Source organism: Varroa destructor, unplaced genomic scaffold, assembly GCF_002443255.2.
Source record: "Varroa destructor unplaced genomic scaffold, Vdes_3.0 BEIS01000002.1, whole genome shotgun sequence".
NCBI classification, from domain to species: Eukaryota; Metazoa; Arthropoda; class Arachnida; order Mesostigmata; family Varroidae; genus Varroa; species Varroa destructor.
Window position 1 is genome coordinate 56213425 of NW_019211455.1, and position 15913 is coordinate 56229337.

General features: G+C 42.1%; 2 protein-coding genes across 22 annotated transcripts in view; one reads left to right on the top strand and one right to left on the bottom strand.

The window, feature by feature from the left end:
- Positions 1 to 8765, bottom strand: part of LOC147758032 (uncharacterized) — a 40348-nt gene extending 31583 nt beyond the window's left edge. For 5 of the 8 annotated variants that reach the window (XM_086979134.1, XM_086979133.1, XM_086979135.1 and 2 more), the window contains exons 1-2: positions 8456 to 8765; positions 8190 to 8286 (exon numbers count right to left, since the gene is read on the bottom strand). In XM_086979134.1, the coding sequence (XP_086835260.1) occupies positions 8190 to 8286; positions 8456 to 8485 (127 nt within the window). In that variant the 5' untranslated portion in view covers positions 8486 to 8765. Of the gene's footprint in view, positions 1 to 2144; positions 2510 to 2836; positions 3049 to 3793; positions 3942 to 8189; positions 8287 to 8455 lie in introns of those variants that run through there. The other 3 variants (XR_015320312.1, XR_015320313.1, XM_086979132.1) reach the window with 3 other exon arrangements.
- norpA (no receptor potential A) overlaps positions 1 to 15913 on the top strand; it is a 197520-nt gene that overhangs the window by 72606 nt on the left and 109001 nt on the right. For all 14 annotated transcript variants that reach the window (XM_086979121.1, XM_086979101.1, XM_086979105.1 and 11 more), the window contains one exon: positions 2442 to 2588. In XM_086979121.1, coding sequence (XP_086835247.1) covers positions 2442 to 2588 — 147 coding nt within the window. The remainder of the gene's footprint in view (positions 1 to 2441; positions 2589 to 15913) is intronic.

The window sequence follows — 15913 nt, forward strand, 5'->3', positions numbered from 1 at the left end:
CTCTGTTTAACGTCAATCGATGCGTTGACATGTCGGGTCATCATTCAGAGTTGAAGGCCGGAACGATAGCTAAGGGATCGCTCGATAGCAGGCTGTACGTAGAAGGCGATATATTCACTACAAGTGTCTGTCTTCGTGTATATAAACAACCGTTGTAAGTGACAGGCTTCAGGACAAAGTCGTGGCAAAAGCAAGAAAATACAAAACCAGATTGTCAATTAAAGTGAAGAAAGCTTGGTGCATTAACGCCAAACGATATTGGTTGAAAAGTTAGTTGATGTCATCGCCATTAACGACCATTTCTCCGTGGTACATCGAGCCAACAAGCAAGCTTATAGGCTTCCTACTTTTCCGGTATACTCAATGGCCGAAGCAGCGTTCCTGCGAATATGTGGATGACTGGGTGCGCCCTGGCCAACCAGAAGCCGCAGCAGGATCAACTTAAACCCTCCTTCGACTATCTCCATTTGTACCTAACTATTATATTATTCTTGCAAAGACTGGCCATTACTCGCGCTCTGTCGGGTTTTTGTTGTTATGGCAGTGGGATCATAAAAACGCCAGGGTTTTCGCTGTGGTTTAACTTCAAGCCTCGGACTTAACCCTGTAACCGGTTGCCCCAGTGAGTCGGCAGTTACGTTATCTGGCAGCAGTCGAGAAGCAATAACCGCTGCCATACGAGCAGCATGAACCGCCGTGATACGACTCAAAGGAGCCCAGTGGTCTTGTGCAGTTGGGCGCAATGTCTTTCAGATAGCCGCAGTTGAAGCAACACGCTCTTATAAATAAAACTCAGCAGCTAGAAACGGAATATACAGTAAATACATAAACTGAGCAGTCCATCTTTTTCAGTACCGCTGTCCTAAGAGGGAAGAAGAACCTAGGAAACAGGTTCGTACAACCAACGATTTATGGTGCTTGCCAGCCAAACAGTCATCACCCTCATCTAATATCAGTAACTTTAGTTACGGTGCTTGACGTGCGACTGTGACTATGGGCGGCCGCCCCCGCATCAAGTTTGTCCTGCTTAATATATAATAACGTTTCAGCCAGCTTATAGCAAAAAGGACAGCGTCATCCATCGGAAAACGATTAAAGTAAAGTACCAAATCTCCGCTCCATCTGGTTAATTAAATGAATACATTTTCTAGGCCATTGAAAGATTTCTAACATATTTATGAATACGTTCATTAAATGAGGGCAGAGCAACAGAACCATAAATATGTTTCTGAGAAGACGTGTCGCGCCTGATGTGGTTATAAACTTCACATAGATTTTGCTCGCTCGAAAATTAAACGTGACATCAGTCGTCGACCGCTCATTATTTCGGCCAGTATACTGAGACGGGCAAAAGTCCAGGTACCCCTGCTACATGTGTGTTGGGCAGTTAAACCTGCTTTATGTCATTATAATTGATTAGTATCTCTTGCTATTTCTAAACACTTTGACTGTTAAGCCAAGTATATGCAGAGTGGTGCATATAAATTGAGAACTTCACTTGGGCTTCTTTTTTCTAAAACAAAAACAAATCTTTCAACAAAATTTCTTTAGATATGTTAGAGGTATCATTGTTGGCAGTCATGTTTATTCAATATAGCTATTATACGCTGAAATCACAACTGGACGTAAAACACTGGCTAATCGTTCTCTAATCTCCGAGTGACATTTTAATAGTAACTGTGTATCAAGCAAGATTTGCAAGTGTGACTTTGTTGAAGTGTAACTCGAATACGTTACATAGGAAAAATTTCAACAAAGCTAACTTTTCGACGGCCCCGAGGTCTGAAAAATGCCAGGGCTCAGAGCGGCCAAAAAGTTCAAAAGGTACGAAAAAGCGTAAAAGTTTAAATTGTTGACGCTTATCTGGACAGTCGAAATGCCAAGACCGTTTCAAAGTAACTAAGGGAAAAAGATATGCTCCGTTTTGAAACGGTCTTGACTTTTTGTGCCAAAATCCTACACGTATCGAAAATGGCTTGTTCAGTCAGTTTGGTGAAGTGACTCTTTCCAAATCTAAATACTACCGACAACCATTCGGACTGCGTCATAAAGGTCATAAAAAAAAAACCGCATAAAAACTGGCAATACTGTAGACCGTCGACCAAAATTAAATTTCTCATCTTGGTGGAAGTGAGTCGAGCATGGAAAGATTAGTTAGCAGACTTTATTGTAGTTGTTTACTCTACAGATTTCAAAAGGGACGTGACAAGTTTGCTGTTTTGCTCTTGATAGAGATCGATAGGGTATATCATGAGTAGCATATGAGAAACGCGTGCTCGTCACGAGAAATCAAAATTGACGCTGATTATATATATATATATATATAGGACGGTGTAAATAATACATATATACCACTTTGATGTTGTGATGTAGGTTTGTGTTGCGCTCTATGTAGTAATAGTACTTTCGTTCCTTGCGTTTGTTTCGTATTGTGTTTGCAGGAGAAAGAACAAATCGTTGTAGAACAGAACGCGTTGTTCCGAGTTGACGAATATGGCTTTTTCATATTCTGGAAAAGTGAAGGGAAAGACGGCCAGGTGTTAGAGCTCTCTCAAGTAAACGACATCCGGCAAGGAGGTGTTCCAAAGGTGAGTATCACAAACAAACGAATTTTACATGTATACCGCCCCATATGGAAGAGCAGCTGCAGAATACGCCTGCGTACTTAAACGCACACATAGAAAGTTAAACCATACTTCACCCTTGTAAGCTGCTCCCCATCTGTATTAACAGTAATAATGATGACAACAAAGACCCGTAAGAAAAAGCAAGATGTGACCAAAGTTACGTTTGGAGCAGGCGGGCAATGCGCAGAGGCGCTCGCTACCAGCATTACCTAATGTGACATGAATGGCCTTTTAGAAGGACTTTTACGCGAGTCACTTGGTGTCCGTACGGAGGAGAAAGCCTCGTCAGGTCCGTAGATGTCAAGCGTGACATTTTTTAATGCTGAAGTAGAAGACCAGCGTTCGTATATACAGTCTGAGCGATCTGGATTTTGGCAGCAGCTGCTGTCTGGCCGAATATTGAGCTATCGAAAGAACGATTCTGAAACAATATTATTAGACTAGACATCTATCGTTTTGGTCAATTAACTTCTGGAATGATTCTGTTAATACCATAATCTTAACTATGTCAGACTTCTGTCGTTCCTGAGCGAAAAGTTGTAACCGATGATTCCTGCATCTCTTCACTAAAACTATATAACACTATTAAAGGTGTTCTGCACAGATCGGAACGAATAACCATCGTGTCTGATGGTGCAAGACTCGGGTTATAGTGCATATACATTAAAGCTTTCGATTCAGGTTCTCTCAATTTTTGTTGGGTAGCAAAAAATACAGCCATTGTCATAATAGTACAGAACGATGCCCTTTCCGTTCACTAGCCCCAGTCGATGTTTTTCTATGATTTGTTGTTATACTATTAGCAGTTGTTGGCAGTACATAGTTTTTTCCAGCCAACAGCAATTCATAATACACGATTTGTTATCAGTGCCACCGAACACGTACTAGCGCTCCTTATCGATTTGCTTCGTCCCGGATTGTATAGCACACGTTTTTTTATTTTTTTTCTTCGCTTGCACAGTATGGTCGTACGTTGCATCAGCCGTAATCAACCCCTCTATAGATAGCTTGATTTCGTCGAGATTCTGTAAAGTCTCAAATCTGTTTCTGTGGAGATCGAAGATCTTTTTTTGCATTAGTTCGAGCTTTTCCATAGCCAGCTTTTTCTAAATAGTTCTTTTTTTGCCGCCGATGTTTATTTTTTCGACGGTATCGCGGCTACTAACCTCTGGGTCCTTCGCAGTCCTGCAAGTGAGCATCCTTTACATCTACAGAGCGAAAATGAACTAACTTTGGATCGATTCCTCCGATATTCACCATGAACAGCAGCAGCAGCAGCAGCAGCAGCATCTTCTTCATGAATCGGGACGGCGTCTGTGTTTTTATTGCAATAAAAGTCCAATTAAAGCGAACTTTCCTGGAACCTTACTTTAAGCACGCCATCCTCTGATGCCCAAACATCCCACAACAAATCTCAACACATCTGCTACAACTCAGCGCAAAGAATCTCAGTTATCAAACAAGATCAACACAACTCAATACTTCTTCGACAACTAAATATAAAAAGCACCCTGGTTAACTCTACTGGTGTACAGTCAGGATGGCGTTCTGGCGAAACATCCCACACTGGGCGGTTACGCAGAGCTGACTGCATGATATATACTATTTTTTTGTTTTGCTATGCGTGTCGTACGGACTGCATAGGGTATATGTGAACTATCTGTGATCTCTGAGTGAAGATCATAACATCTTATGTATTTCAAGAACCTTTAGATATGTAGAAAGCAAAGTCTACCGGGCGATTATAAGAGTCGTGGAAACGTTCTTAACGAATAACGTTCGTCCATTCATTTTTAACGGTATATCTGCAGGGAGAGCTAAGTTTACGAAGACGTGCTTATTTACTCTCTTCTAGGTTGTCGGAAACGTATTGACCGGATAGATGGCTCTGAAGTCTCCTATCGCCTGCGTCAACTTGGCGTTTTATCATTGGCAATCCGAATTTTTAAGTGTGCAGAAGAAAATCGTTGGAATGGCCTTTATTCAGGCTTAGGATAGGGTGTATTGGAGATGACTGAAGTTTCTGTAGAAAATCGTTACATTTTTCAATTTTATGACAGTAAAAAAAAGGAGCTGAAACATTATTCAAGCCCATTGACAAAAGCGGTCCGAAAATACTTCGGTCACTTCCGTTCGATGCTTCTCGTAGTGGAAGAAGTTGTTGAAACTATTACGAAGATCGAGGAACATCGCGAACAAACTTAATCTCCCCCTATAAAACACCATTTTGAAAAGGCTGGTTATAAAAAAAAGTTTGATCTTTGTATGCCACATGAATCTACTCGATCATTTTTCTGTCTGCCAAACTTGGAGATTGAATGAAATCAATGGCTGATGACGGCTGTTGAAAAGTAAACCACCTACGATAACGATTTAAAGAAAACGAGTTTTACAATTTGTAACAAAGTCCAGATTGACACCAGAGAAGAGGTGATGCCACGTATTTGGTGAGGTTCGAAAGTAATCATTCATTTTTAACCGCTCCTGCCTGAAGACACATTGAGTTCGAATTTTTACTGCCAACAACCACCAATAAAAAGAGCGATTGTAAGCAGTGAACAGAAGAGGACTTGTTTTCGGTCATGACAATGACAGATCATACGCATCTTTAGCCAGCCGGAAAAACACGAGAGAACTTCAATGGGAAATTTGTATGCATCCGTTTTAACATCCGAATTTTGTTCCGTCAGCTTATTGTACGTTTCGGTCTCTGTGAAGTTCGCTCAATCGTGTTCGCGCAGTTTCAATGGAGGGCTGGCTGCAACTATCACATGTTACAGTTGTTTTTTTTCCCCCCCAGAAACTACACAAGTTCTAGAGTGATAGAGTTATGGTCTAAAAGGAAAAATCGCATTGAAGATCTAGTTCAGTAATATTATCTTAAAATATAAAACATGTTTAGCTTAAACAGCCAACACTTTCTGGACAACCTAGTGTATAAATATCTGATAGTGGCCAATTTCGTGGTCTGTACCAAGAACGCGGCGGGATTATGATTTTTTTTTTGGCGACTTTTGGCAATCGAGTAGGTTGCCAACTAATGCTGTGATTTTGATTATAATACTATTTTAAAACTTCGCTGCCGTATTAATAAGCCCAAAAGTTTATAGGGCTTTATGCGTAATGGCTATGCAGTCTAAATGTATAGTATAAAGTCCACTATGCAACAATACAAAATGTATATTTTAATTACGGGCTTCAGTATGTAGTAAATCCGCGACAAGTCATATTGACTCCACATTCATCGGAGCATCGACGTCCTTAGCATTGATTACTTTCAGCCTCCTTATCATTTTTGCGCTTCTAAAACATCATTTAACCTAGTTTAGCCTCCATGCGTCCACATGGTCGATACTCTACCGTAGGACTAACTGGAGGCACAATTCTGTCAAACATTATTTTATAATGGAGAGCACCAATACACTCGAATGGTGAGTCCTTGCATATGAACGAACAGCTCACAGGCAAGTCTGTCAACAGAACAGAGACCATACCGTGCATATCGAAGTGCACGTGAAGGTTGGAAGGCGCGTAAGTAAAATTCTACAATTATATAAGACAGGTGGTGATTGTACTTCAGTCCGAATTTCAGGACTCATGAAGATAAAACTGGTCGTTCGAATATTGTACGCAGATCCATTAGAAGTTAACAAAATTTTGTAGCAAGCTGGAGTCGAGGGTTACGTGGCACGGGAATAAGTCCGGCGTATTACAGAGCATCATGCAGGGAAGAATCTAATAGATGAGTCTAGCAGAGGTCAGTCTGGCAACATATAGGATCCAGTCGGTTGGTCATTGTCGAATTAGGGAATTCGCAATGAGAAAACAAAAGATCAAGAGTAAATGGCAAAAGGCAAGATGAAACGTAATTAGATCCAGATGCGCAGAAATTACGTGGGATTAGAAACGAATGAAAAAAAAGTTGAAGCATGGTGTGAGTATGGATGGGGCGATGGTGCGAAAAAAACGTTGAGGGCTAAGAAATCAAAAAGGTACGAGTTTGAAGATACGGAAGGAATATATATACCGGCTTTTAGTGGTTATATTAAGGATATGAACATGTGCATGTATAAATGCCGCTCTTTAGAAACTCAAGTTTGAAAAAGTTTCAATCATACCCGTTTAAATAGGCCGATAAAGTCAAGCAACTTCTTAGCTTGCCAAAAAAAAAAAAAAAAAAGTAAACTTTGCTGTTTAGTAAATGTCTGTATGCATTACTAAGCATGGACTAATGATACCTATTATACAATGTACGGTAGGACACTCGACTTAATATTGCAAAATCATGTTTAGTCTGCATTTGGGCGAACCGTTTATTCTTTATCACGAAACCTCGACGTGCTCTAAAGCTAAAGAAAAGTCTAAAAACACAGACCGTAGCTGGATAGCATGACAACAGAAGCTGGTGAAAGTCGAGAGAAATTTGGGCAGTGTCTTTCTGGTCATGGTCGCTCACTCGGGGTCGTCCGCATCCCAAAGTGCAATTATTTATGTGGCTGTTCAATTGCTTTTGCTTCTTGCTGTTCACTAGACTGAGATATGGCATGAGCCCTGCACAGGTTTTAATTTGCTTCTACCGTCAAACACAAGCAGGGTCAGTAGAGGCGATTTAAATTTATTTGACCTTACCGATATAGGGAAGGCCATCCAGGCCTTGGGGAATTGGCGGAAGCTGAGTCAAAATAGAATACAGATTCTGAAATGGGGAATGCGTATCGATGCATGCTTACGCCCGAAGTTATTGGAGTAGAACCAGCGACAAAGGGAACGGTAGGACTTCAAAGCAAAAGCAGAGGAGCTACCTGAAGAATTATGCCTGAATCAACAGGATACAATATATCTGTAGTTGAACTAATCAGTCGATAATCGATTTGGATCTGAAGCGAGAAAACAAAGCCTTGAAATTTCAACCTTCTTCTCGTTCTTGGTGGTATCACAATGACTGATTATATTGTGGTAAATATTTATGGTTTATAGTGCATGGTAACGTTTAAATTACTATGGTCAACTATTGACTTCCAAACTTCTCGTTCTTAGACCAGCTCTGAGACCAAACTTCTCGATCTTCATTTTAATAAAGATATAATGACCTACCCTCTATCGGTTTATAAATGCGACAGCTTGAAGTGCTGGGATTATCAAAATCGAGTTGGACACTTTTTACACTCAAAAGGTAGTTTTAACGATAACTAGGCATTGACAAAAATCTGGGTATGTGTCACATGGGTCTAATATTCGTTTTAAAACGTTGGACATTGTCTACAGGCAAGCTATATTACCACAGCGTGCGCTCTGCTTTAAATTTGCGACAAGAGAATATGCATAACGTCAACGCACAGAGTTGTGCTGTTTGACCACGAATTCTCCGGTAGGGGTAAACGGGGAATTTGTCCCTTAATTCTGTGGTGCTATGTATGCCCTTTTCGCCCTAGTCTTTCTGGTTGGCGTCGGCTTAAGGAAATGGCGCTGTTTTCTAACCTACAAATATACTGCGTAAAAAAATGTTTGATGGCCGATGCACCCGTAAACTTGTTCGATGGTCATACCGCTACGTGTTCTTACCATGTGTACGAAGCCTAGTCGGGTTGTTCAGGCGTTTGACCTTGCGAGTTGACTCTGGAATCAAACGGCCGATGACGACGACGACGAAGTTAGCGGGCTGCACCAGAAAAAGTTAGAAAAGCAGAGCGAAGATCAGACTAGAAATTATAAATCGCTAAAACTCTAATAGATAGAACGGAAGAAATAGTCCGGTCGGCTTCTACACCCTGGCCAATTATTGCACCAAGGCGAAAACGCTAAAGCATATAGTCAAATAGAAGACGTACCGGATAACCGTTTGACTGGCGGCGATACATGGTGAGTTAAGCTTTTATAAGTCAATGGCAATTTTCCGGCCCATGAGTGTAAGCAGAGGCGGTCACCATTACGAGCAGTTCAGCGCCCGCGAGAGCAGGAAGAGGAGAGTCTGTGAGTTCCATTCCTACTATCTTTCCTCGACACCCTTCATGTCATCTAATTGGCAACCGTTAGCTCTCAGTGGTTTTTCGACATACAACTGCAGCCCTGCAAAGCCTCAATAACTGCCTCTGCCCTAAAAAGAAAGGTTTCGCCTTTTCAGACCTAGCCCGCACAGCGAATAGGAGGTGCGAATGGAAAGAAGAAACTTGGGGAAGCAGCTATGAACATCATTTTGCAGTAGCAGCTCACGCGCAATATTAATCCCTTTCTTTTTCTCTGGAAAGGGAAGACTACCGTACTTGACGGTACGGAGTCGCTAATAGTCGGGTACGGGATGAAGCTGCTGCCTTCATAAGAGCAAAGGGCGTCGTACCAGGTTAATGGTCCATTAAGTGAATTGGCATGTAATAGCAAGCGAACCCAGTCAATTGCAGAGCTCATTCTGCGTATGGGTCGACCTTCGTGTACGTCCCAATAGCATCATAACCAGCATTGCCGTCAGGAGTTCGGTCGTACTGGGTTACTACAGAGGTTACTGCAATACTGCTTGTTTTGTCAGATGCCTAAAACAAGCTTTCTTGAAGCTGATAAGTCAAATGTCGGTTTAATACCATACGCGGACAAAAACAAGATACACGAACACTTAAACATTTATTATACGCCCGACTTAATTGCAATAAAAGCAAGAATTATATTGCATCCACCAAACCCCAAACGGCCAGATGGTATATGTTACAAGTTAATTCAAACATTAACACCCGCATGAACATTATAGATTTTCTATCCGCAGAACCTTTCTAAAGCTAAGTTAACGATCGTACGTTACAACAAAGGCACATCAAATATGATTTGGCTCTTGTGATTTTTATTTAGGCGTTCAGTATGTTGTATTCGCGTGCCTTCTTATATATATATATATATATATATATATATATATATATATATATATATATAGTAGAAGTAAGAACTATGTAGCTTAATGTGCAAGCCGTCTACTTCTCCGCTATTTGAAGTGGAAAATAAATAAAGAACTTACGTTGTTAATTTGTCCATTTCATGACGGTAATGAAGAACGACATCGCTCCTCCCCACTCGACCGTTGCAAGCAATTTCGACGGCTACAGAAGGTCGGATAGAAGGGGGTGATTTACGAAGAACGTTGCTATGAGGCTACCGACTTTTTGCTTTCGCCGTTTCATCCGTCCTACCGCCCCTTTTTTCCATATCGGCGAAAAAGGGTAGTAATTGTGGTAGTGCGCGTTATGTGTGCCTTGAGTACAATCCTTACTACTATGCAGTCTACTATTTTATAGACTGCTACACAAAAAACGGTGGAGACGACGTAAATTTTTTTCGTTATTTTGTCTTGTCGGAGATATGTAGTAATGTTGCGTGAGACAACAAACTGCAGTTCTGCTTGCCATTAAATATGAATTAACTGTAGTGAATAAAGTTATAACAAAAAGGGTTTTCCAAGTTACTATAATAGTGACTACGCAGTAGGTTATTGCCTTGTAATAGGCTATTGCCATCACAGGATCTACCAATTTGAAGCAACGCTTATCGGTACCATTGGGCATATATATTCTATGTGTTCAAGATATTCTGCTAAAATTTGATGGTAACTATTATATGTGTCTACATACAATGCCTTGATTTTTCATCATACGTACATGCTTAAGCAATTGTCTATAATAGATGGCTAGAAAAACGACTGTTGTGAGATACACAGTTCGTGTGCTCGGTCGCGAATGTTTGTGTCATGATGTTGCTATTGTTTGCACTTTTGTTTGATGTCGTCGATGCCATACACGCAAAAGACCGATAGGTCCTACTATGGTCGAGGTCATGAACGTCGTTCCTATCCAAAAGGAATGGCCGGACAACCCCAGCGGAAGTCAACGTCATAAACAGAAAATATCGTAGAACAGCCTATATCACTAACTGGTTTGCCGATCGCTATCTACCCTAAGTTTTTCAAAAAAGCGATAAAGAGGACGATTTCAGTCAACCGACACCATGGCGCCGGAGCGTCTGGCGCCAGCAAACTCACTTCGTCCAACCCGAGGAAACCCTTTCCAAAGCAAGCCAGCCAGGCAAACAGGCCGGCCTTATCACTCTCCGCACGTTCTTCAAGGTTAAAACGTGCACAGGAGGAGCTCTTCGCCGTTTGTTCGTCGATCCTTTTTGCTCTTTTTCAGACAGGGAAGACTTCGAAAACGCAGGCAAAAGTTGGAGATGCGAAGACCCCTCGGAAGGCCGATATCGGCAAAGCAAGCTTAGATCTGGCTCAGTTAATAGGCATACGACGGCAAGGACGACGTAGAAGTAAAGGAACGGCATGACTATTGATGCCGAATCGTACGGAAAAATGAACAATCGAACGACAGGCAGTCTCCTGACTAACCTGCTCCTTGAAGTCACAAGCTTCGACGTAACTTTTCGGATTGGTAAAGTTAGGTAGACCGTCTACTACAAGTGTTGCTGACCTTAAATAAGTAGAAGAACACGACGAGAGGGTGTAGCAACAGCAACTTTAGGACTGTTTTTGCTAGCTCCATCACTGGCCTGGCAAGGCAACGTAGAGGGAAATACAAGGACGGACACAGCAGCCATTGCTGCATCCGTCGCTTCCGCCGCTATCGCTGGACTGAGTGCATGATCACGTATCGTCCCGCTCAGTTGTAATGTGCGCGGATGTGGGATTAAAGCAAGAGTTGCGTTTCGTGCCTGCTACGAACCATAAGATGGATGGTGTCGTCCTTATTCAATAAAGAAGCGACGAACGAGGCCAGCCGTCTTTAGAACAGAGGACTGCAGGAAAATAGAAAGGACAGAAGTAACGAGATATTAGCAGGGACCGACCGAAGAGTAACTGGACGTGGACTCAAGACGGCCATACAAGTTCGGCTCTGCAAACTGGATCTTGGATGGGTTTTAGTCCATCTCTGCTAAGCGAATCGAGACCTAATTATCAACAGCGCTGCTTCTGCTACCGCTGCTAGAGTGGGCTTAAGGGCACGAAGAAAAGCCTACAGTACATCAGTGTCCCGTTCACCAGTCACTCTCAAAAGCCGCGTGCATCTTGGATTGCAAAAAGAATTATTCGAAAGATGGTATAGTACATCGGTGTGTGTGTGTGGAGCTCGAGATTTTTACATACATCGAAAATTATTACGAAGTTTCGGTGGTTCCTGTCGTACTATTATTACCACTGTTAAAAAATAAGACAGCCTTAGAGAAACAGCAGCATGAAAAAACTCCACAAATGCGCGCATTTAACTTGATGCAGGATCAAGATACACAATATACCTTCGAAGTTCTTATATAGAAGTTTATGGTTCAGGTTCAGATATAATATCAAATGAAGCTGATATAGCAATTGCTTAGCTACGAGTGAACAAAACGAGCCATAAATATTGCTTTCTTACCGCTTAAATAGATCGATGTATCGTCCGAACGTGCACGAAGATAATATATACCTCCTAGGAATATTATTATTGTTTTGCTGCTATTCATATTGGCCGCTTGTGAATGATCTGGTCGTCGAACGACTACTAAAGTTTCCCCGATGGCGATCAACTTAAAAATTGTTGGCCTTCGTTGGCGTTCCTACTGCTATTGCCGCTTCGGCTATAGCAGGGGTCAAATTTTTAAAATTTTGCTATACGGCCGCAGTAAAACCTCGTTGACGCCGTTACCATTCGCGGCTTACTTCTAACAAGTTGCAAGTGGCAAGAAATCTTTCGAATAAGCACAGGCTATTGTGCGACTTCGCTTCTTCGTTTTCTTTTTCTGTGGTGATGTTCTTCGCTTCTCACAATCACTATCTTGTCCCTGCGTCGACCTGAGTCCTTTTGCTTCGGTATTTTCTATCTACGCCTGAGCGATTCGCTGGAATTTAAATTCTATTCGCCGAGTTAGGTTAAAGCGAAGGTCGAGTTGGGTCGCTTTAACTTTGCTTGGCTTTGCTTTATGCAATGCAGAACCACTGGAACATCGGCATGATGGTGGCATGAAGTGATCGATGTGGGGGCAGGGAAGCTATTATAACAACTAATTGCTTTTGGCCAGGACTGACCTATATTCTTGGCTTGCCCGCCTCCCTTCTCTTGCCCGAAAACCGTGAGCTTTCCGAAAGCCGCGTGCGACCTTTAACGCACGAGGCTTTCATGTGGTAGCACTTCTTCCTATCCTACAACATCCAGTCCCCTCCATATCCTCTGCTACGGTTCTTGCTGGCTGTCAACAAGGAGAAAAAGGAGACAAAACGGATGACGAGATGATATTAAGCAACAACGAGCCCGTTGGGAGTGATGACAGCAAGCCTGTCAGTGATGGCGGCGGCCGCAGGCCAACAAATGAAGAGTGCCGAAACTGCAGTAAGTCTTACCGTAGAAAAGTAAGGTTTAGCTCATCAGCTTCGGCTCAAGCTCGGCCAGAATTGCTCCGTTCAGAGGCCAGTCATTGCCACTAGTCGTCCTTGGCAGATGAGTAGAATGATGAAGGCGAAGACGAGAATGAGACCAAAATAGGACTATAAGCCCACTCTTAACATAAATAATGAAAATGACGTCGCGGGACATCCCGTGATCGTAGGAGGAGGACAAACTGTTTCATCTCTATGGTCTCTTTCCTTCCTGCTTTTTTTCTCTCACTTAAGTGAGTCTTTTTGAATGTGTGAGAGCGTTTGCGATAACTATTCGGTGCCTGCCTCACCATCTAAAGGCGTATAAACACTTACACACAGAAGAGGGGCACACTCACCCACGTAGACAATATATGCAGATTATTTCAAATAAAGAAACCGATGACGACTGAGACGCATAGATGATTTTTAGATAAGAGCTACATGATATATTGTAAAAAATATACGAATCTCATTTCTTATACAAAAGGAAATGTGAACATAACTCTAACAGCAATAGTAGAACGGACGGAAAAATGAGCAGAACGTAAAAAACTCATCAGGTAGATGTCATGGTGGCTGAACCAGTTAGTGTAAAAGGACCCTTCGTTTAGTTACTTTCCTTAAAATAACCGACTTCCGAGATATCATTGGTGCTTAATCATGGTGGCGACTCGGGGGTGCACCAAAATCGCTGGTAAATAGGCGAGTGGGTCGAATGAGGCAACACAAAACCTCAGATCAACAGATTTCCTAGTACTTCGCTAAGTATGGGCTGAAAAAGCAGTGTTTCATCCCTTAAGCTAGTCGACTTTTATCTGTATTCTTAAGAGTAGGACCGTTTTTGCGGATACTCTCGAATCTCTCCCAGCAATTATAACAAATATTTGCTCTGTCGGTGTCCTCATCTTTGCCCTTTGTCTCTCATTGCGTTCTTTTTTGCTTCAGTTTCCCTTAACTCCACGTACGGTCCACTCATCTTTATTAGGATTTTTCCTTCGCCCTTAGAGGAAAAACCCTTCTTCCGTTAACAACTAGTGCCTCCCTGTTTTCGTGACCTTTGTCCCATCCCCGTCCCGTCGTCGCTAATCGATCCGCGTATCCCTGCGGCATTTTTCCTGTGGCACGACAGATGTAGTGGCCGCATTAAAAATTCTATTTGTTCGTGTAGTTTCGTTCTTTATTTCTCAGTATTTGTCGCCTATCTAGCCACACGTCATTTAGCTAGCTATTGAACATCATTTTGCTTTATACTTTCAATACTTCAATTCTTTCCAACGACGGCAGTCTGCTTTATTTTTTCTAGAACCGCTGCCGCCCCGCCGCGTTTGTGTCCTCACGTTGCATCCTTTTCCTTGGAAACGTTTGTGTCGTATTACTCCACTCGTATATTTCCATGATCGCTCGCTAGCAGAACGTACTGGACGAAAGCAGCTAATCGACGCTGGAAAATCGTGTGACTCCAACACTGATGAAAAGCGTGACGCCGATTGCGGGCGGCGGAACATAAACAACTATTTTTGCTGCTGACGTTCTAACTTACGTACGACAACGGTATATTAAGGATATTGGTCTACCTATCATTAATTTGAATCACGATCGATCAAACTCGCGTGTGTGTGATACACCTATGATTATGGCAAAGAGACCGCGTAAACGACGATAACAAAAACAATGATCTAATAGCAATAGTCAATACAAACGAGCTAATAACTTTATTTTACATACATTTACACTGTTGTCTATTCTAGTGAAGAGATTATGCGTAGTAGTAGAAGCTACTTGAAAGCAAAATTGGTAAGCATCCCCGACTGATCGTTCGACTGATCGTTTGGGGTTCGGACTATACACGCGCACCAATAAGCGCTTGTCGCAACTTTCGCTGTTCTCAACATCGAATTCCCATAAATAGGAACATTCACTGTCTGTGTCGGTTTACTTACATTGTACCACCTACAATTGTTGTCGCCATTACCGCTTTTTCGAAGTCGTTCTACTATACACAGTGTTGAAGTGTATGGACGCTTTGTCGTTCTATTGCTGTACTACTTTACGGCATTGCCACCTGGTGGTTTTCTGGCACATTTAGACTGATACGATCTAAAGCGTAACATGCGTTCCGCATTAGTCCATCGAAGGTTTAGTTAGCAGGTTAATGGAAAGCTATACATTAAAAAGTAATAGATGAAACTTTTTTCCTATGTGCGTTCATTAGAAACACTACACATTTGTTGACCTGCTTCAGTGTGTATGACCCGCTGCAGGACTATGCTACCTGGTACCAATTGAGAGTACTGGTTAAACAATGAAGTTGAACTTCGCCTGCTTTCAGTTCCTTCCAGTTTTTCTCTTCTCGTTCAGAATGTCGATGGCTTACGCTAAGTTATACAGGCAACGCTGACAGACGCTTGATAATTTAACTGGTGGTGAAATTAGGCCCGCAGAACGAGACACCATAAGTTACTCTTCGAATATTGCAACACTCCTTTTTTAATCCACCAGCATTCAATCTTTGTTCTTTTTTGATTAACAGTTCCGCGGATCTTTTCTCTACGCGAAGCGGAAGAGCAACCAAGTGTGTACGTATTTTCGTATCCTACTATCTAACTCTCCTATTTTAACAACAACTGTTTTGGTCCAGGGTAGCAATAGATGAGTAACGATGATAGATGACCATAGCCCTATTCCAGGTCCTCATGTGTTCCTTTGGGCGACCCCCGGCAAACGCTTCTATAAAATGCTAATTGAAAACTGGCTAGCTATGGCCTTCTGCAATGGAGTATCCGTTAGCGAGGGGCTACGGGAGAGGCAGATACAGTAGCTAGGCTTTGTTGGGTAAACTGTAGCTATTGAAAAACAGCCTTGTCAGCGAAGCTCTACCAGGATTCTTACTGTATAAAGAGTATCTATATATATA